Source organism: Rana temporaria, chromosome 2 (assembly GCF_905171775.1).
Source record: "Rana temporaria chromosome 2, aRanTem1.1, whole genome shotgun sequence".
In the NCBI taxonomy this organism is placed as follows: Eukaryota; Metazoa; Chordata; class Amphibia; order Anura; family Ranidae; genus Rana; species Rana temporaria.
Window position 1 is genome coordinate 349065065 of NC_053490.1, and position 21465 is coordinate 349086529.

The 21465-nt window shown below is 42.2% G+C and overlaps 1 protein-coding gene across 5 annotated transcripts in view; it reads left to right on the plus strand.

Moving 5' to 3' along the window:
- The window catches only part of PLEKHA6 (pleckstrin homology domain containing A6), a 1721986-nt gene that overhangs the window by 417329 nt on the left and 1283192 nt on the right, over positions 1-21465 (plus strand). For all 5 annotated transcript variants that reach the window (XM_040339539.1, XM_040339538.1, XM_040339541.1 and 2 more), the window contains exons 4-5: positions 14738-14810; positions 15762-15862. In XM_040339539.1, the coding sequence (XP_040195473.1) occupies positions 14738-14810; positions 15762-15862 (174 nt within the window). The remainder of the gene's footprint in view (positions 1-14737; positions 14811-15761; positions 15863-21465) is intronic.

Below are 21465 nucleotides of genomic sequence, written 5' to 3' on the forward strand. Positions count from 1 at the left end.
AACCTAATGCTGACAACAGTGCATCACTAGACCAGCCCCCATACCCCAGCATTCGGTATTGAGTACAACAGCGCATATACCATTGAAACAATGACAAAACCCACAAAAACTCCATCCCTGTGACTTGATTTCAGTGACCATGCCCCACTACCACCTGGTAGGTCCAAGGAACACCCTAGTTCCATGACTAACCCCCCATCGGTATCCTCTAGGACAAAGAAACAAAACTCGCCTATGTCCTAAATTATACCTAGGTGTTTCCTCCCCTGTAATGATCTCCCCATCCAGAACCCACAGTGAAATACCTTCCCCACATTCCTCCTTCACCACCGTGTATTGACCTGGAATGCAAAAGACATCATGGTCACACTTCTGACAGGGGAAAATATCAACCTGCTCTCAGCTTCCGTACCCTCTGATCACATGTGGGTCACTTGGCCACAAATGCACCAAGATAGAATCCCCAGTCAGTAAGCTCAGTGATGCCAACATATCTACAGACCGAGTCTGCACTTCCGTATATGGGATCATACAGCACCTCATCTCTCACAATCCAACCCAGTACAGCCCATCCCGGCATTTGACTACCATTTTAGTGTAAGCGACGAGTTTTGTCAAAGTCTTACTGAGTGGTGATGCTAACTTCTCAGGCTACCGCCCATCATACAGAGATGTGTACACTCAGCCTGATACTGGTCAATAACTCCGCCTGCCCCTGCATGTATGCCAGAGCCAATGACATATTTTTGTCCTATACCCTATCACACTCTCTTCCAACCTCTTAACATGGTCGATAAAATCGTGAGCCATATTAAACTGGGGTAATTATGTAACTTTGTTGCATGTTGTCACAACTGTCACCAATCTCTCTGAGCAACAAAGCCGTGCTTATTGTCTGAAGCCATGGCTGCGGGTCTGTTCCTCAGGAGACCGCTGTCCACTCTATTACTAACACCCATCCCATCTCCTATTCCCCATATATAGTGCTGAATACAACCCTCCTCTGTTGGGTTACTCCTCAGAAATAAGAATCCTGCGTGAACCTTATGCTGTGTCTGCACATCTCTGGGAGAAAGCCACTGGTCACTTAACAATCACTTGATTCAGTGTATACTCAGCACTTACAGGGCAATAGTCATATCAACCACTGTGAGATGCTGCAGCGTCATGTGGTGAAGGCATACTGTACCCTGTTAGCCTGCGTGTATTCCCTTTATTTAACAGGGCATGTTCTTATATGTAGTTACTGGCATTACTCGTGCAGGGATTCAACCTCTCAGGTGAGACATCAACTAGGTGTACCTCTCCCATGTCCAGTAACTGAAAGCTTCTTTGTAGGACTGCTAAGCTTGAGACACAGCCTCTACGAGGAAGTTTTACCTATTAGATCTATGGAACTACACGTGTCAGCATGGCTGATCTTCGGTAATAAGAAAACAGATATGCCACGGATCTATGGCCGATCCATTTCAACCGCTGAAGAATACCACAAAACCCTTTTAACACCAAGTGTGGTACCCCTGAATGCTGCTTAGCCTAATATATGTGTTAGAGTGCCAATTATCCCCTGCAGTCTTACTCCATTTTTCATAAAAACTAATACGCGGACCTCAGTTAGTTGGTTCTGCTATTCAGTGGATCAGCACATGTAACCCCCACTAGGTAGTCAAATGGACTGACCACTAGACGTTCCAACTAGATAATGGTCATGAAAACCTAAACCTTGTGAAACCCGACCGACTGACCAACATAAAGATTTCCTCTTATTCTGAAATCCTGAAAACCCAGTTATCGATTCTGAGGGATAAAACACAAAATAAAATTTAGTAATAAACATTACATTTTTTTCCAACCTGGAAAAAAAAAAAACATGGTTATAAACCTGTAACAAGACATTAGCATAGGAAACACAAATATACATTACATTATATTACATAAACCGTGCACTTTTTTGTTTAAAATACCAAAAATTGTTGAGCTCAACTTTTCATCAATATGTATTACTATAATACATATTGATGCCATATGGATTTTTATTCTATGGTATACCAATAATTCCCCCCTAAAAAAATGTATTCACCATGGTTAAAAATTAGCAGTTTTAAAACAAACACATTTTTATAAGTTTCCCCTTCGTCTTGCAAGACAGTCATACTTCACCTATTCTGAGTACATTGGAAAACTTCAAAAACAGTTTCTTCTATGGAAACAAAGATTACCGTTAATCCAAAAAAAATACACACATATATATATATATATATATATATATGTGGCATCTTACTGTTGTTTTACCATTCAATCGGCTCACTCAATTTGCATGACAATACAGCTGTTCACACACTCCCACAGAATAGAAGGAGGGGTCATTCGGGCTGTCAGCACTGAGTCAGCAGCTGAGAACACACGTCACACACTCTGTTTGACTTGTCTCAAGGAAAGAGAGGGGGGGTGGTTGCTCTGAACTATAGAACACCATTCCCAATTTTTAAACCTTAACCAACACAAAACAAATCCTCATGCCATCACACACAACCTCACAATCCATGGATCTCACACATTTCCGCACAACACATTTAGCTAGGTCAAATATGACCTCAAGACCTTACACAGATCCACATGTTCTATATCCTACTTAAACCCATAACCTTTGTTTATCACTTCCCTTTAAATGTGGATTCCCTATTAAAAATACTCACCTCATCAGTTCTGTTATCCCACCATCCCTGCCCTCCAAGCATCTCGCATTTCTCTTGAAAATACCGTTTCCAGTCTAGCGATTCCCATCATTTATATATTTCACAACCCAAGGTCCATATTTATCTATCATTTCTTCTCTCGGAGTCAAGTGGTAAGGTTCCCCACGGTCAGAATTCCGTTTTGAAGCGATTTGATTTCCCATCTTTTTACGGACGACGGACTTTGAGCTGATCCCGCAACCCTTATAGGGCGCTTATTCCAAAGCTAGCTACACTTTGACATGATTGGGTTGACAGGGCTTGCACCTGCCACCTTTACCGATTTTTTTTTTACTACTTGCCAGAACAATCCATGTACTGATTATAGTCCTTCAAAAAATTAGCCCGGAGATTTTCCAAACCAAACGGTTCAACCTCCCCGCAGACTTTCCAAAGTATTCTAAAAGAAATGCTTACTGTACCACAGGGCTTCCCAAGCGTTAAGCATGATTAGACCCTATGATGGCTTGTACTAAAGGAGGTAATTTTAACTGACGAACACCTAATTATACTATGATTTTTTTTTTAGCAGTTACAATATAGCCAGTGTTTCCAGATTCAATTACACCGCTTACAATCCCCAGTTATTTGTTTAAACAGAGGAATAGATTCACATACATCCAGATAATTCAGTGTGATTTAGTCTCCGTTTCTACTGATGCGATTTGCCATGCGACTTTGGACCCCAAAGTCGCATTACAACTCGCAGCCCATTGATTTCAATAGCACCCATTCCAATCTATGTGGCTCAATGCTGCAGCGACCGATAAAGGTACCTGCACCATTTTGATGCGACTTCTGGATTAAAAACGCATTCAAAGCCACACCACAGTCGCACTACAGCTGCATTTCAAAATTGCACCCTGAATCAGGCCACATTGGAGTTGCACCAGTGGAAACGCATCCCAAAAGCATAGGTGCTGACAAAACTGAAAATTAACATTCGTGAGATGGATAGGGGAGCTTTGCTCAACAAGAAAAAGCTTCATCAAGCACCTACCATGCATTTGGCCTTTATCAGAACTTGAAGGATTCTACAGATGCCAGAGATACCTACCGTGCAAAACAAATAAACCCCAGTCTCGGAGAAAAACAACATTCAAGTCCCATGTACCCAATAGAGAATTCCAGATAAAATAACGTATTACTTGTAATAGCACCCATGTGACCTACGTCATAGAGTGCCGCTGCCGACTCCAGTATGTGGGCCGTACCACCAGACCCTTACGTGTAAGAACACGTGAGCACATCCAAAACATACGTAATGGATTCCCAAAACATAGTCTCTCTAGACATTTTGAGGAAAAACATCATAAGGATCCATCCTGCCTCACGTTCTATGGGGTTGACATTATTAAAGACCACTGGCGGGGGGCAACAAAAAGATCCAGGTCTCACAAAATGAGACCCGTTGGATACACAGGTTGGGGTCTCTAGTTCCTAGAGGCCTCAACCTGGATATTGATTTGAACTGCTTTATTTCTAATTTTAAATGTTTTTTTTATCACAAGTCACTTCTCTTTGCTGGCCTGCACAGGGTCCTGACTTTATTCATTCATCTATTTCTCCTACTAACGTGGAGGTTTCTTGGACACCAACTATTGGTGTAGGTTCACCAACTGAGTCACATAGGTTTAATAACCACTACACCCACACCTTATTGAATATTAATCATTATAGCGGCGCCATCGCCCCACTGTTTATTTACAAAAGCATAGGTGTGTTTCACTCACAAAGATTGGCCTAATCTCATTCAAAGCTTCAACTGCCTAGAGGCACACTGGGCCATATTCACAGTCAGCGGTGTAATTGAATCTGGAAACGTATCCGCTCTACGCTACGCCTCTGCAACCCAGACGGGCAAGCGCTGTATTCTCAAAGCACTAGCTCCGTAAGTTGCGGCAGCGTAGCGCAAATCGGCTGGCGCAAGCCCGCCTAATTCAAATTTGGATCAGGGGGACATGTTTTTCTTGTAAATCTACTGTGACCCGATGTGATTGACGTTTTTGCTGAACGGCGCATGCGCAGTCTGTGGAATTTCCCAGTGTGCATTGCTCCAAAGTACGCCGCAAGGACGCCATTGGTTTCAACGTGAACGTAAATGACGTCCAGCCCCATTCACGGACGACCCACGCAAACCACGCAACTTTCTCTAATTTCGACACGGGAACGACAGCCATACTTAACATTGGTACGCCGCACTTTCATTCTATATATATCTACATTATTCAAAATCAGTCTCATAAACACATTCGCATAGACAAAAAGAAAAGGTTAAGTTCTGAAAAGTTAGTTTGTTGTTAGGCTTTCAGACGGGTTAAAACAAAAAACTCTTACCCCAGCTCTCTCTACCATACCAGAAATCATATCTATCCAAACTCTAAACCCTCCTTTCACACGGGGCACCATTTGTCATAGAATAATTAATAACGCACGTACATAATTAATAATCAGAGAAATATTAATATCGTACGTAAATAATTAAAATAAGCTATAAAAACCTTTTTGTCTATATAAAAATTAAAACAAAGAATAGCGCTGCGAAAAAGAGAAAAATTATTACATTTATTGATACAGAGAAGACACTTGTATTAATCCCATATTTACAACTCGTAACATAACTGATACCACCTTCAAAACCAAGATGATATCCCAGGCACACAATTATACAAACAGTAAGATGGCTGAAATGAATACATCAGTATCTCAAGACAATTCATAGGAAAGGAAAAGTTACAGAGATTAAGCTTAGGAAGAGAGAGAGAGAGAGCGCGGGGGGGAGAGGATGAAGGAGAGAGGATACGTCACCATGATGTTACATCACCATGTCTAGGCAGCTCATCATCTTCAGGAAAAGAGAGAGCTCTCAGAGCTTTCTCTCTGACCTTTATGCTCCCTTGCCCTCCTCTGCCCCCCTCCCTCCAGGATTCAAAATCCTTAGGATGCTATTGGTGTAAAATGGCCTTACGAGCGGATTGGTTGAATCTCAAACTTAGATATTCATTGGTTCCGAGTTCCATCCGAATCCTGATTGGTTGCCTTCCAAGCCTCCTAAAAATGTTTCTAGCATGCACTAATCTAAAAAACCTATCAGTCTAGGGTATGTCAAACGTTCCTTTGATGCGTGGTTTGACCATTTGCTCCATTAGCATGCTAAGGGCCCCTACTGTGATGGGGCCTTTCAAACTATCAGAGCTTCCTTTCAAGACAAAAGGATGATTTAGCTCATTTAATTAATACCTGACACCTTTTACTGATTCCCACGACAGGAGATGCCTTCTACAGTTCAAGTGTGGCCCTGTCATAGTAAAACATACATTCATCTTTTGCACTGGTATAAAATATGAAGTTCAAACTTTCCACCACATAGGGAAGATGGTAGTCTCTTTCTAGGCTGTCCCTTACGCCCAGTTTCATTTGAGACTACTTCAAGGCAGTATTTTAGCCGCCTGGAACAGAAAGATCTAAGCTCTGGATTTACCCATGCGCCTGTCTTCACAGGTGTGCCAAAGCTTCAGTTGGTGGTTAAAAAACAAGAATTTGCGGAAAGGAAAATCCTATCTCCCAGTCACCTGGAAGGGGGTGTCTACGGATGCCAGCCTAATGGGCTGGGGAGCAGCATTAGAAGAAACTTCAGCCCAGGGAACCTGGGCAAAGACCAAAATGAGCCTGTCCATCAACATACTGGAGATGCAGGCAGTATACTTGGCCCTTAGAACCTGGACACACAGGTTACAGGTCCACCCAGTTCGGATTCAATCTGACAATGCTACTGCAGTAGCTTACATCAATCACCAAGGAGGCACCCACAGTCAGGGTGCTCAGAAGGAGGTGAATCGGATTTTGGCATGGGCAGAAGATCATGTTCCTTGTCTCTCTGCAATCTTCATTTTGGGAGTAGAAAACTGGCAAGCGGACTATCTGAGTCGCCAGCAGCTGTCACCAGGAGAGTGGTCTCTCCACCCCGATATCTTTCAGGTAATATGCCAGAGATGGGGGACCCCAGATGTAAACCTGCTAGCTTCCAGGTTCAACAGGAAGTTGGACAACTTTGTATCCAGGACAAGAGATCCTCTAGCCTGCGGATGCTCTAATAATTCCTTGGAATCAGTTCTCACCGATCTATGCATTTCCTCTGATCGCTCTCTTAAATAGGCTACTTTGCAGGATCAAGAAGGAAATTTTTTTTTGTAATCCTAGTGGCCCCAAACTGGCCCATTAGGCCCTGGTACGCCAAAATCATAAAGATGGCGGTAGGAAGACCTTGGAAGCTTCCACTTCGTCACGACCTGCTGTCGCAGTGTCCAGTGTTCCATCCTTCCTTACAAAATTTGACGGTCTGGCTGCTGAGACCCACATTTTGAAGAAACAAGGGATATCGGGTCCAGTTCTTTCTACACTCATTACTGCTAGAAAGCCAGCCTCCAGGCTTATCTACTATAGAGTCTGGAAGGCATATGTTTCCTGGTGTGAAACCAAGAAATGGAATCCTCAGAAGTATGACATAAGTAGGATTCTTGCCTTTTGCCAGTTAGGAGTGGATATGAAATTAGCCCTTAGTACCATTAAGGGTCAAATATCGGCTCTATCAGTCTTCTTTCAAAGAACGCTGGCATCTCATTCCCTAGTTCAAGCTTTCATTCAGGGGGTACTGCGGATAAATCCGCCAGTTAAGTCTCCCTTGTACCCATGGGATTGGAATTTGGTATTGTCAGTGTTGCAAAGGCAACCTTTTGAACCTATTCGCCAGATTCCGCTGATCCTTTTAAGCAGGAAATTTGCCTTTTTGATTGCTATCTCTTCTGCTAGAAGAGTATCTGAATTAGCAGCTCTTTCTTGCAAAGAGCCTTATTTAATTTGTCACAAAGACAAAATTGTACTACGACCCCATCTTTCCTTTTTCTAGGGTTGTCCCGATACCACTTTTTTAAGACCGAATACAAGTACCGATACTTTTTTTCCAAGTACTCGCCGATACCGAATACCGATACTTTTTTTTAATCTCATGTGACAGCGGCACATCGCCTGTGGAATGCACTACCAACCACCATCCGACTGGAGTCGGACCACTTGGCCTTCAGGAGAAAGATTAAAACCCATCTCTTCTGAGGTCAAGGGGTTCCTTACCCATGCATTTATAATGCTTTCTTTTTAAAAAAAAAATTCTACAATAATTTTTTTTATTCTTTTGTTTTTGTATTCTTTATTTTTTTATAAATTTTTTCAGCCCTATTGGGGGGGCTTTGGTGAGATATCAGGGGTCTTAACAGACCTCTGACATCTCCCCTTTGAGACAGGGAAAGGGACTAGGAACACATGTTCCCCTGTCCCTTTCTCAGCAGCATCAGCTGTGCTGAAAATGAATGGAGTGAAGGCAGTATCTTCTCTTTATTCATAAACTGAAACATTTGTAAACACAGGTTACAATGTTTCAGTTATGTGAATGGACAGAGTCAGTAATTACTGACTCTGTCCATTCGGAGCAGTAAGGAGCCGGATTTTCCGCTCTCCATCCTGACATTTCCAGGGGGTGGAGGAAGAGCACGGAAGGGGAGAGAAAAACGGCGGGATACATGGGATACACGGCGGGATACACGGCGGCATACACGGGATACACGGCGGCTTTCAGCTGCTTTAAAATCAGCGGTGATCGGTGCTTGTAACTTACCCACGCACTGATCACCGCCAACAGTACAAGTATCGGGTGAAGCATCGGGAGCATTTGCCCGAGTACAAGTACAAATGCTTGGTATCGGTCCCGATACCGATACTAGTATCGGTATCGGGACAACCCTACTTTTTACCTAAGGTGGTGTCGGCTTAAATCAAGACATTATTCTGCCTTCTTTTTTCCGGATCCGCGGATAGCGGAGGAAAAGTTATTGCACTCTCTAGATGTAGTGAGAGCAGTAAAGGTGTATTTGCAGGCAACCGCTCAGATACGCGAAACAGATGTTTTGTTTATTTTGCCAGATGGTCCCAAGAAGGGACAAGCAGTATCAAGATTCACTATCTTCAGGTGGATTCGACAAACAATTATTTAAGCCTATGGTTTAAAGAACAGGACTCCTCCTTTTTCTGTTAAGGCGCGCTCTACCAGGGCAATAAGTGCTTCATGGGCAAGCATCACCAGGCTTTGTTGGCTCAGATCTGTAAAGCTGCAACTTGGTCTTCAATCCATACATTTTCCAAATTCTATCAAATAGATGTGAAAGGACATGAGGAGGCCACTTTTGGGCGAAATGTGCTGCGGGCAGCAGTATAGGGCTTCTTGTCCATAGCGGCCTGCTTGATCTGTGTCTCCCACTTTTCATTGAGCATTGCTCTAGGACGTCCCATTATGTAAAGAATGGCTCTGTGTCCCGTGGTGTACGATAAAGGAAACATGATTTTTAAAACAGCTTACCTGTAAAATCCTTTTCTTGGAGTATACCACAGGACACAGAGGTCCCCCCTTCTTATGGGAACCTTATTGCTTGCTACAAAACTGAGGTACTTTCCTGATGGGAGGGGAAATGTCTTCAATTGGTTGTGCCAGTGTCCAATCATCGCTGGTGACCCTTAACCCAATATGTAAAGAATGGCTCTGTCCCGAGGTGTACTCCAAGAAAAGGATTTTACAGGTAAGCTGTTTTAAAAATCCTGTTTTTGGTCTCCCTGCCAATTCCCCTGTAAGTTTCTGAGGTTGATAGTTTCACCCTGTTTGTAGGTCCTATTCACATCCAGTACCCCTTTTTGCACTTCAGATTTTTGCATTGTAAACCCATCAGTTCCATCATTCTAGGCCTCCCTTGGTTGCAAAGACACTTGCCACATCTGGATTAGACAGATAATAGCTTGGGGATCTGTGTCGCCGCTCCGAGTATACATACAGATAATGTAAACTATAGATAAAAAAAATGGTAACATAGATTTGGAAGTATGAATGCTAGCACAATATTCAAAGCGTTTATTACTCCAGCATTTCATATTCCTGATGTGCATGTTGTACAATGTACTTGTATGAAGAAGTCTCCTGTTCTCTTTGTATTGCTTCCTTTGTGTGAATTTCCGGGGGGTTCCTGTTAATCCCTCTGCTTTCCTATTAAAAACTGACACGCTAGGCTTGAGAGCACACCGTGGTCAGTTCTCTAGCTGTGCAGGGAACTCGGTCTGCTCTCCTTCAATAATCAGACTTATCCTGACACACCCCACCTCTGCAAAACTAATCACTGGGAAACTCAGTGTGCTGCTGCTCCTCCTCTCCCAGCTCTTATGCAGCTGAGAACAGAGGGAATGTGATCAATTTGTACCTAATACACAAATGTTTGCCTTTTAATTAAATTGTAAACTCAATAGGTTGTTTTACAAGGTGAAGGTTTACAATCACCCTAACTTGCAATTTTAGAGTATAAATAAGGCCCCTTTCACACGGACGGATAGAATGGTGCTTTCAGCGGCGGATTTTACTGCAGCTAGAAGCACACAATGCTTTCCTATGACACCCTTCACACACTGCGGTTTTGCAGCTATCGGCACATAACCACAGGTAATCGCAGTGCACTGTGTCAGCTGCGTTTGGTATGTATCTTGAGGGGGAACTCCACGCCAAATTTCAAATAAAAAAACGGCATGGGTTCCCCCTCTAAGAGCATTCCACGCCCTTGGGTCTTTTGGTCGTATGCCAAAAAAACGGTGTGGGGTCCCCCCCAAAATCCATACTAGACCCTTATCCGAGCACGCAGCCCGGCCGGTCAGTAAAGGGGGTGGGGACAAGCGAGCCCCCCCCTGCGGCCCACCCCTGCCCCAAAGCACCCTGTCCCCATGTTGTTGAGGACAGGGCCTCTTCCCGACAACCCTGGCCGTTGGTTGTTGGGGTCTGTGGACGGGGAGCTTATCGGAATCCGGGAGCCCCCTTTAATAATGGGGCCCCCAGATCACGGCCCCCCACCCTAGGTGAATGAGTATGAGGTGCATCGTAGCAGTTGAACCACTCCTGGGCTCTAAGTAAATCTGTTTCAGCAGGATTCCACAGGAAAATCCAGAGAAGTTGTCCTCAATTTTAAAACGAGAAAGAGGCTGGATAGTGCATTCTCGCTAGTTTAAAAATGTATTTAGAAAACATAACATCGGGGTACGCACACATTTTAGGTGCTTCCAGTGCACCAAACTATAAAAAGCATTAAAGTGGATGTAAACCCCAAAAAATTTATTTATTTTTTTGATGTCACAATGTAGAGAATAAGATTTCCTATCATCTGTGCCCAGTCTTGCCACACAGAGTTAATCCTGCTCTGAGCAATCCTTGTTCAGTGAAAATGAAAAGACTTGCAGCTAAAAACCAAAGTCCTTACCGCCCCCTTGCTTCGCGTGACAGGTTATTTACATATCTCGTGCACTAGCCTAGAGTTCACAAAAAAAAGTTCACAATTTACATCACCCTCCCCTCCCCTCTTCTCCTCTCCTCTCCCCTCCAGCTCTCCCTCCAGCTCTCCCCTCCAGCTCCCTCAGGATTGGCTGCCTTTCCTGTGTTTTGACTAAATGTTTTCATAATGTGGGGTGTGATCCACAGTTCAGTGTGATGAGGAAATGCTGCAGTGAACAGCCATCAGAATATACATAGACAAGTGATTAGGGGAGATGTATTTAGTCCGAGCTTGAGTGATAATCGTTTTATTATTGTTATATTAAAGTATGTGTCTGAGGTCACCTGATCACATATGCAACATTCCTATATTACCAGGATGTGTCGTGTGGGGGAGGGGTGGATTTCTCACTTTTTATACTTACATCCAGTAAGGCTGAATGAACTTAGGGCTGGTTTACATTAGTGCGCTGTGCGAGATCGCAAGTGATTTGCACCGCACTGCTGTTCAGATCACATGCGATGTCTGTGCGATGCGATTTCAGCCATACAAACTGCATGGTTGAAATCGCACCCATGTAATCCAATTCATGTCCTATCAGTTCGCAGTGCGATATGCGAGCTGAAATGGGGGTGTCATTACCATTGTATGACACTCCCCAGCAGTTCGCATATGGCAGTGTGAACTTCCGTGCGAGTCGGGTGCGATGTGGGAACCCACAGTGGATTTGCAGGGTTCCCAAATCGCACCAGTGTGAACCAAGCCTTGGTGGGAGCAGTCAAGTGACATTTGTAGGCTGTATGCTTTGAGGCTTGGTTCACACTGGTGCGATTCGGGAACCCTGCGAGTCCACTGTGGGTTCCCACATTGCACCCGACTCGCACGGCAGTTCACACTGCCATATGTGAACTGCTGGGGAGTGTCATACAATGGTAATGACACCCCCATTTCAGCTCGCATATCACACTGCAAACTGACAGTTTGGACATGAATCGGATCGCATAGGTGTGAACACCCATGCGATTCTGGTGCGGACCAAAAAAAGGGTCCTGTGCGTGTTTGGTCCGAATGTGATGCCATTTCAGCCATACAGTTTGTATGGCTGGAATCGCATCGCACAGACATCGCATGTGATCTGAACAGCAATGCAGTGCGAATCACAGGAATGCGGAGTGTACAGTGGTGGGTAGTACGTGCAGGATGATGTCAGGATAGTGGACAGTGTCAGATAATTTTTTTATTTTACGATTTAATATATTTTTTTCAAAAGGTTTTTTGGGACCAGTGGATTTTTTTTATATACATTTTTAAGATTATATTTTTTAATTTTTTTTTTTTTTTTTACAATTTTTTTTTGTACTATTGATGGGAGAGTGTTTTTTTTTTTTTTAAATGTTCACAGTACTTTTGGGAAAGGGGGTGGGGGATGGGGTAGTGGTCGGTGTCAGTAGGGCAGTGGTCAGAGGGGTAGTGGTCGGTGTCAGTGGACGATGTCAGTGGGGTAGTGGTCGTGTCAGTGGACGATGTCAGTGGGGTAGTGGTCAGTGTCAGTGGATGATGTCAGTGAGGTAGTAGTCGGTGTCAGGGGACGATGTCAGTGGGGTAGTGGTCGGTGTCAGTGGACGATGTCAGTGGGGTAGTGGTCGGTGTCAGTGGACGATGTCAGTGGGGTAGTGGTCGGTGTCAGTGAACGATGTCAGTGGGGTAGCGGTCGGTGTCAGTGGGGTAGTGGTCGCTGTCAGTGGATGATGTCAGTGAGGTAGTAGTCGGTGTCCGTGGACAATGTCAGTGGGGTAGTGGTCGGTGTCAGTGGACAATGTCAGTGGGGTAGTGGTCAGTGTCAGTGGACAATGTCAGTGGGGTAGTGGTCAGTGTCAGTGGGGTAGTGGTCGGTGTCGGTGGTCAGTCGGTTAGTGGTCGTGTCAGTGTCGGTATGGGGGGACGGTTGTGGTGTCAGTTGTTTTTTTTTTAAATTTCATTTTTTTATCTTTTTTTTTTATTTTTATTTTTTATTTTTTTATCAGCCCTGTTGGGGGCGTTGGTGACATGTCAGGGGTCTAAACAGGCATCTCCCATTTGAAACAGAGAAAGGGGCAGAGGACACAGATTCCCCAGTCCTTTTCTCTGCACAGAAGATGAATGGAGAGAAGACAGCGGCTCCCCTCCATTCATAAACTGAAGCAAAGTAAAACACAGGTTACTCTGCTCAGTTATCACAGGACACACAGCGATCAGTAACAAACGCTCTGTGTCCCGTTCAGAAAAGAAAGGGGCTGGTAATTGACATACCAGTTCCTTTCTCCGCTCTCCATCCTGACATATCTATCCGCCCACCCCGCCCCCTCCTCGCAGCCCTCGGGAGAGGAGAGAGAGGGGAGGGAAGCCGGCGGAAGACACAGAAAATGTAAACACAAGGAGGGGGGGATATGAACACACATGGATGTGAACATACAGATCAGGACGAGGGGGGGGCGGACGAGGAAGAAGACACAGCGTGGGGGATGTGGACACACGGAGAGGGACGGGGGGGTGGGGGCAGAGGAGGACACATCGCTAGAGGAAGACACTGAGGACAGGCAGGGATGATGGTGCGATGGGGGGGGGTCAGTTGTGAGCACCGATCCCCCCTGCATGGCTTTTCAGGTGAAAGCCGCGGGAGGGAGAGAAGCAGATGATGAAAAGCCATGCAGGGGGTTATCGGTGCTCACAGCTGACCCCACGTCGCACCGATCATCCCCGACTGTCACTGAAGATTGTGTGTACAGAAATGACAGGGGGCCGTGAGCGCCCTCTGTTTTTACCAAGAACGCGCTTTGCCTCTCCTGTGCACGCTCTGGCCAAGGGGAGTGTAGAGGTGGGCAGAGAGTCTGCTGACATCATGACTCCGCCCACAAAGCGCCGGTAACAGACCCACCCACTGAATGTGCTGTTTTGGGGGGATTCTAACTGCTAAACAGGACACGTTTGACAGGTAAGGATACATGCAGGAGGCATGTATATCCTTATAGTTCAGCACTATGGCAGTACTTTATAATTGATGTGAGTTACATCCACTTTAAGCATAGGATTCCTCTCCAAACGACTTCCAAACTTGTATGTGTCAGGAGCTTGTACAATCAAGCCTGTATCTGAGCTCCTTCACTATCCTGGCCCCTCCCTCCCTCACTTTTTGGACAGTAATACGTATAATACCTAAATTTTGCACTTTTGTCTCTGTGGAATGATGAAACTTGGAAGAAAAAACATTTTTTTGGACACTTGATATTAAGGGATACTACAAAATTTCTTTCACTTTGAGCTTGCTTGTTACAATTTTTTTTTTTTATGTTCATAGTTAGGGTAAATTTTTTAGCAATATTGATTTTCATTGTTTATGACACTATTCAGTATCACACAGCGCTGCATTTTTTTTAGTTTTTTTTTGCAGTTTTAGAGTGCTTGCATAAAAACGATACTGTAGTTCCAGCATCATCTGTATTGCTACCATTCCTATATTGTTCTTTGACTCGTACCCAAAGAATGTATTCCATGTGTGTTGTATGATGCCAGCTCTGTGCTCTGACCTCTGTAATGTATTTCTTATTTGTGAACTGTATTATCAAAGTACATGACTTTTGTTCCTTTCTTTTTGATTGTTCCTGTCTCTGTTGTCTGCAGGCCAGTTCTGGAGTAAAGCAGTGGAACAAACGCTGGTTCGTCCTTGTTGATCGTTGCCTCTTCTATTACAAAGGTATATGTAGCGACTGGCTCAGTTTTAACATCTGCCTAGCAAGTTAGTGGAAAATGATTTTTTATTGTTTGGACAGATGCTCTGCCCCATCTGCTACTTGGTCACATTTCACCTACTGTATATTCAGACACAGAGGAAGCGGGGGTTTAAATAATTAATCAGTGCTGTATTGTTTTGTGTGTTCTGGTGAATTTACAAATGCCTATTTATGTATGCATGCGTAAAGGTGCTGACATTAACTCCAAGAGACATTTTTTACTTTTGTATGATCATTTAACAGCACAGCAGTCTGAAGAATCCTTCGGCAGTGAAAGCGGTTTATATCAGATGTATAACCAGTGTTTTGTTTTGACACATGTTAACCTCCCATGTTCTCTAACTGCAGAGTTGATCACTCTTTACAACACCCTCCAGTACTGTTTCAAACAAATGTTTGTGCCTTTTTTCACCAAATAATTCATGATCAGCTGCATTTTTCCTTGTCAAATTTGTTTATTGATTTTTGAAAATATGAACGTTGGTACAATTAACAAAAAATGATTGCAACAAATGGTAGCATTGGTTGAGTTTACATATTAAATCGTATCATTAACTTATCTATCTATCTATATACAGTATATATATATATATATATATATATATATATATATATATATATATATATAGATATGAATACTCACAAAACAAATTGTCGTTTAAAGACTGAGGTTTTTAACAAGACATTAGAACTTTATAATTAATACATTGTTATAATTGAACATCGATAAAGGAGATGTTTTGCTACCATTTTGTAAATGAGAAGCTACTTTTTTCTTCCTGTTTACTATACTTTCTGTCTTTTATGTTTACATCCAATTGATAAGGTTGTTGTTAAGGTTATCCTATGGCGTCTACTGTAATATTTCTTTTTCATTTATATATCACCTTTTACTCTGCATTTTTCATATTTAGATGAAAAAGAAGAAGTGATTTTGGGAAGCATCCCCTTGTTAAGCTTTCGGATTTCTCCTGTTCAGCCATCAGATAACATCAGTCGCAAATATACTTTCAAGGTCAGTAATCTTTAGGTAGATGTAAGGGGTATTTTTGTAAATTGCCAGTTTCATGTTATGCATTAGTCTGGCTTATTTGCATATAAAATACAATTGCTAATGCTTACTGGGCAGTGATTTAGTGGAGAATGGTTTATATATAGAAACATGTTTGACTTCATTAGGTTAATCAGGCATAACTGGGAGTTTTTTTTTAACCAAATGTACTTATAAATGTATTCTGTATTAGAGTAATCACTTGGTTGTTTATAGCAAAAACATACTTAAAAATGTTGTATACAGTACTTTTTCTTAAAAAATAAATAAATTAAAATATCTTAAAATAAATTGAGAATCATATTTTTTAATATATAAAAGGGGGGGAACCAATGCGCGAAACCACAACTAACCTAGGGTAACCTAACTAATAAACAAAGTGTATAAATAAATAAACAAATATATGCAGCAGCCACTACATGAAAGTGCTCACGCACCAATCAGCATATAAGAAAGAGGGGGTGTAGTGGCGCTTGCAGTAAATAAATAAATAAAATAGACAAGAAACGCACAGCAACGTGTGATAATGTCCAAAAAAATGTGTTCCACTCCAAATTCCTCTTTATAATCCTCTCGCATCAATGACTTAAGATGTGAAGGAGGGGATGTGTGAAGATAATGAGATCCAAACAATATTTATGACTCAATGTCTAGAGTTCATACACAATCATATAAGATGAAGCAAAATGTGGATAATTGCATTTGTATGAGTGAATCCATGTAACCACAAATATACGTAGTAAAAGGGTGAACCCAAATGACAGTACGTGCACTATAATACTATAATAATAGGCAAAAAAAAAAAAAAAATGCACAGCAACGTGTGATAATGTCCAAAAAAATGTGTTCCACTCCAAATTCCTCTATAAACTCCTCTCACATCAATGACTATGATGTGAAGGAGGGATTGGGTGAAGATAATGAGATCCAAACAATATTTATGACTCAAAGTCTTGAGTTCATACACAATCATATATGATGAAGCAAAATGTGGATAATTGCATCTGTAAGAGTGAATCCATGCAACCACAAATAAACGTAGTAAAATGGTGAACCCAAATGACAGTACGTGCACTATAAAGTCTGTGCCTAAAAATATATAAATATATAATAAATAAATAATGTTCCAGTTAGGTGCACTAATTAAATGTGCCAAATAAATAAATAATGTTCCAATAATCAAAGTGTCCCGAAAAAAATTCCCATGCAAAAAACAGGATAATTGTATCACAGTGAACGTGGAATAAATAATAAAGTGCTTGATGCAAAAATTCCCAAAAGTGCAATAGTGCTAGGTTAGAGGATGATGCTGCAATCCAATGCACGATCCATTCCGTGTAGTAGTGCAGAATCAGAAGGTAAATACTAGCCTCTCACCTCATGAAAGGCTAATTAGAGCCTTTAGGTAATATGAAGGTCAGCAGGGGATAGCTCTGGATCCAGGGCAGCCCAGGTAATTTTCATCACATAAGGTCCCAGCCGCTCTCAATAAAGCATAAGGCAAAACTCCATAGTGTAGTAGGTAGGAATAACATTTAATAACACATAGTATCACTTACAGTTAAAATCATTGAACACCAGCAGCAACAGCAAACGGTTCACAGACAAACGAAATGACAGACAGCTAATCTCCGCTCTCGGCCGCGAGCGGAAATAACGTCACCGACGGCACTTCTCCAAACACCTGACGCGTTGCGTGGCTGAACTACGCCACTTAATCGTAGGTAAGGAGTGCCGTAGGTGAATGGTGACTTATAAAGGGGCTATGATTGGTGCTAATTTTGTGCAGCTGCAGACACTTTCACAAACGCCAACCAACATTCCAAGCTTCAAAACAGATTTTTTCACATCAAGTTAGAGTACTGACATAGTTAGGATCAAGATGCAAGGTTCATAATACTATTATTAATATCAACAATACAAGTCCGTTTTGCTCCCTCTTGTGGTGGAAGGTGGTATTGCTCATAATGCAAGAAGCAAAGCAAAAAAAAAAATATATATCTGTGGGATAAAGCATGCTCTAGCCCCCTCCTGTGGAGGAAACATGCAATCAATGATAATAATTTGCTGACAACTAAGTGCCACTCTCCCCATAATTAATAAGGGAAATGCATGAAAATAAGACCCCAGATAATATGCGATAAAAATTGTAAAGGTCTATGTAATAAAAACAAGGTAATTAAAAGAAGTAAAAAGACTAAAAATTGCTTAAAACTACTTAAAATTTCTAGAATAAGAGGGCAATGCTAAAATGTGGCAAGGACCATGAATGAAATCTAAAAATTGGAAATAAAACAGTTCAGATCAAATTCTATGTTGTGTCCATTGGGGGTCAAAGTACACAATTCATGGATCCATCGAGATTCAGCTTGGCTAATTTTTTTCACTTTGTTATCACCCCTCCAATGGGGTTTATACTTCTCAATGCCCCATACTTTTAAAGAGGAGGGGTCTTTGTTATGACATTGCTCATAGTGACGAGATAGGCTGTGTTTTGGAAAACCATTTATTATATTTTGCGTGTGTTCACGTAATCTTTTCCACAGCGGTCGTTTTGTTCTCCCCACATACTGAATATGGCAAGGGCATTCCAAGAGGTATACCACTCCTTCCGTTCTACATGAGATAAAGTCTTTAATTTTATACTCTCTACCTGTAAAACAAGATTTGAAGGTTTCTTTTTTCTTTTTACTTTCTTTGGTATGTTTGCAAGTGAAACAAGTCTTGCAGGGGTAGTAGCCTTTCTCATTGAAGAAGGAAAAAGATTTCTTTTCAGGAGGATCCAGAACATTTTTCGCAATTAGATCTCTCAAGGTAGGTGCCCTTCTATATGTAAAAAGAGGTCTCTCTGGGAGTATACTTGTCAAATGGCGATCACCCTTTACAATATGCCAATATTTCCTGCAGATGGTTTCAACTTGTTTATGCTGTACACTATAGTCCATTATTAAAGGTACACCCCCAGGAAAAGTATTTTTTCTAACAGAATCCTGGATAAGAGAATTTCGATCCAAGGCCATCACATCATGTATTTTCTTGTCAATAAAATCTGGTTGGTAGCCTTTCTCTATGAACCTCTTTCCAATAAAATCTGCTTGTTTTAAAAAAGTGTCATTCTTAGTACAGTTTCTTCTAAGTCTTAAAAGCTGTCCCTTCGGTATATTGTCCAGCCATGGTGAATGGTGGCAGCTATCTAGAGGTAGGTAGCTGTTTCTATCCACTATTTTAAAATGTGTTTGGGTGATCAATTTCGGTCCTTCTTTGATTATTTCTAGGTCAAGGAAATTGATTTTCTCATCACTAATTTCCCAGGAGAGTGAGATATTCTTATTATTTGTATTCAGATAAAAACCAAAGTCCGTTAATTTTTCTCTATCTCCTGACCAGATATATAAACGATACATCAATGATATTTTAATTAACCACTTCCCTACCGGCCCATAGTAAAATGACGTCCACAAAGAACCTCTGCCATTCTGAGTGGACGTCATATGACGTCCTGGGCTTTGTGGGGGGATATCTGAATGATGCCTGCAGCTAGAGGCATCATTCAGATATCCTTCTAAACTGCCGGCGATTCTGCACAACGTAAGAACGATCATAGCGGCGGTTCCGCCGCTAGATCGTTCTTACAGGCGGCGGGAGGGGACATCCCCCCCCTCCCGCCGCCATCCGGTGCTTCTCCGGGCTCTCCCGTGCCATCGGGGGCCCGGAGAACGAATCGTCCGGCGCGCGCAGGAAGCATAGAGATGACTGGTGACCAGATGGTCACCAGTCATCTCTATGACCGTCGGAGGACCCGGGCGCGATGTGATGACGTCACGCCCGGGTCCCCGTAAGTAAACAAAGCCGCGATTGCGGCTGCTAAGCAACAGCAAGCATGAGATCGGTGAATTTTTTTCACCGATTTCATGCTTTCCAGCCTGGAGGAGAGATGTGGGGTCTTATTGACCCCACATCTCTCCATAAAGAGTACCTGTCACACACATTCCTATTACAAGGGATGTTTACATTCCTTGTAATAGGAATAAAAGTGATCAAAAAAAAAAAAAATTAAAAAAAAAAGTGTAAAAAAAGAAATAAATATATATAAAAAAAAAAAAAAGAAATAAAATTTATTTTTTTAACGCCCCTGTCCCCGGTAGCTTGCGCGCAGAAGCGAACGCACACGCAAGTCCCGCCGACATATGTAAACGCCGTTTAAACCACACATGTGAGGTATCGCCGCGTGCGTTAGAGTGCCAGCAACATATCTAGCACTAGATCTCCTCTGTAAATCTAAACTGGTAACCTGTAAAAATTTTCAAATCGTTGCCTATGGAGATTTTTAAGTACCGAAGTTTGGCGCCATTCCATGAGTGTGCGCAATTTTAAAGCGTGACATGTTAGGTATCTATTTACTCGGTGTAACATCATCTTTCCTATTTTACAAAAAAATTGGGCTAACTTTACTGTTTTTTAATTTTTTTAATTCATGAAACAATTTTTTTCCAAAAAAAAGGCGTTTGAAAAATTATTGCGCAAATACCGTGCAAGATAAAAGGTTTCAATGACCGTCGTTTTATTCCCTAGGGTGTCTGCTAAAAAAACATATATAATGTTTGGGGGTTCTGCGTAATTTTCTAGCAAAAAAATTATGATTTGTACATGTAGGAGAGAAGTGCCAGAATAGGCCTGGTATGGATGGGTGTATAACTGCCCGGTATGGAAGAGGTTAAGAGCAATTCTTTTGGTTTCCTGTTGTATAGGACCTCCTCTTCCCACTCGGCCATATATAAGTTGGCCACACTGGGTGCATATTTAGCGCCCATCGCAATCCCACAATTTTTTTTAAAATAGTAATTTTGGTACCAAAAGTAGTTGTGGTCCAGACTATATTCTAGACAGCTTTTGATGAACTTTTTTTGTTCATCCTTCAGGTCACTTAGATCATTCAGTGCCCAACTAGTTGCTTGAACCGCTTCCTTGTGGTTAATAATAGTATATAGGGATGAAACATCAGCCGTAGCCATATATACAGAATCCCCTTCCAATGTAATGGTGTCTAGTAGTTGTATCAGATGTTTTTGTGTCACGCAAATATGATTCCGTCTTCTTTACTAGGGGTTGTAGAAACCAGTCGATGTATTCTCCAATCCTGGCCCCTACGGAATTTATTCCGTTGACAATAGGTCTTCCCGGGGGATTTTCTCTTGATTTGTGCACTTTGGGAAGTGTGTATATGACCGGAATCTTACACCCCACTGGTTGTAAATATTTGCCTTCTTTTTTAGTTAGAAGTCCCTTAGTAGTTCCTCTTTTGACTAAACTAGCCAGATCATCCTTATACCTGACTATGGGGTTGCCCGGGAGTTTCAAATAAGTGGTGCCATCACTCAATTGTCGTTCAATCTCTTTTTGGTAAGCTACCTTTGACTGAACGACAATGGCACCCCCCTTATCTGCTTGTCTTACCACCACATCTTTCCTTTCTTCAAGTTTCCGGATTCCATTCTTAATATCTCCAGGGTCATATACCTTTTTGATCTTCAATTCTTGTAAATCTTTTAAAACCAATCGTCTAAATG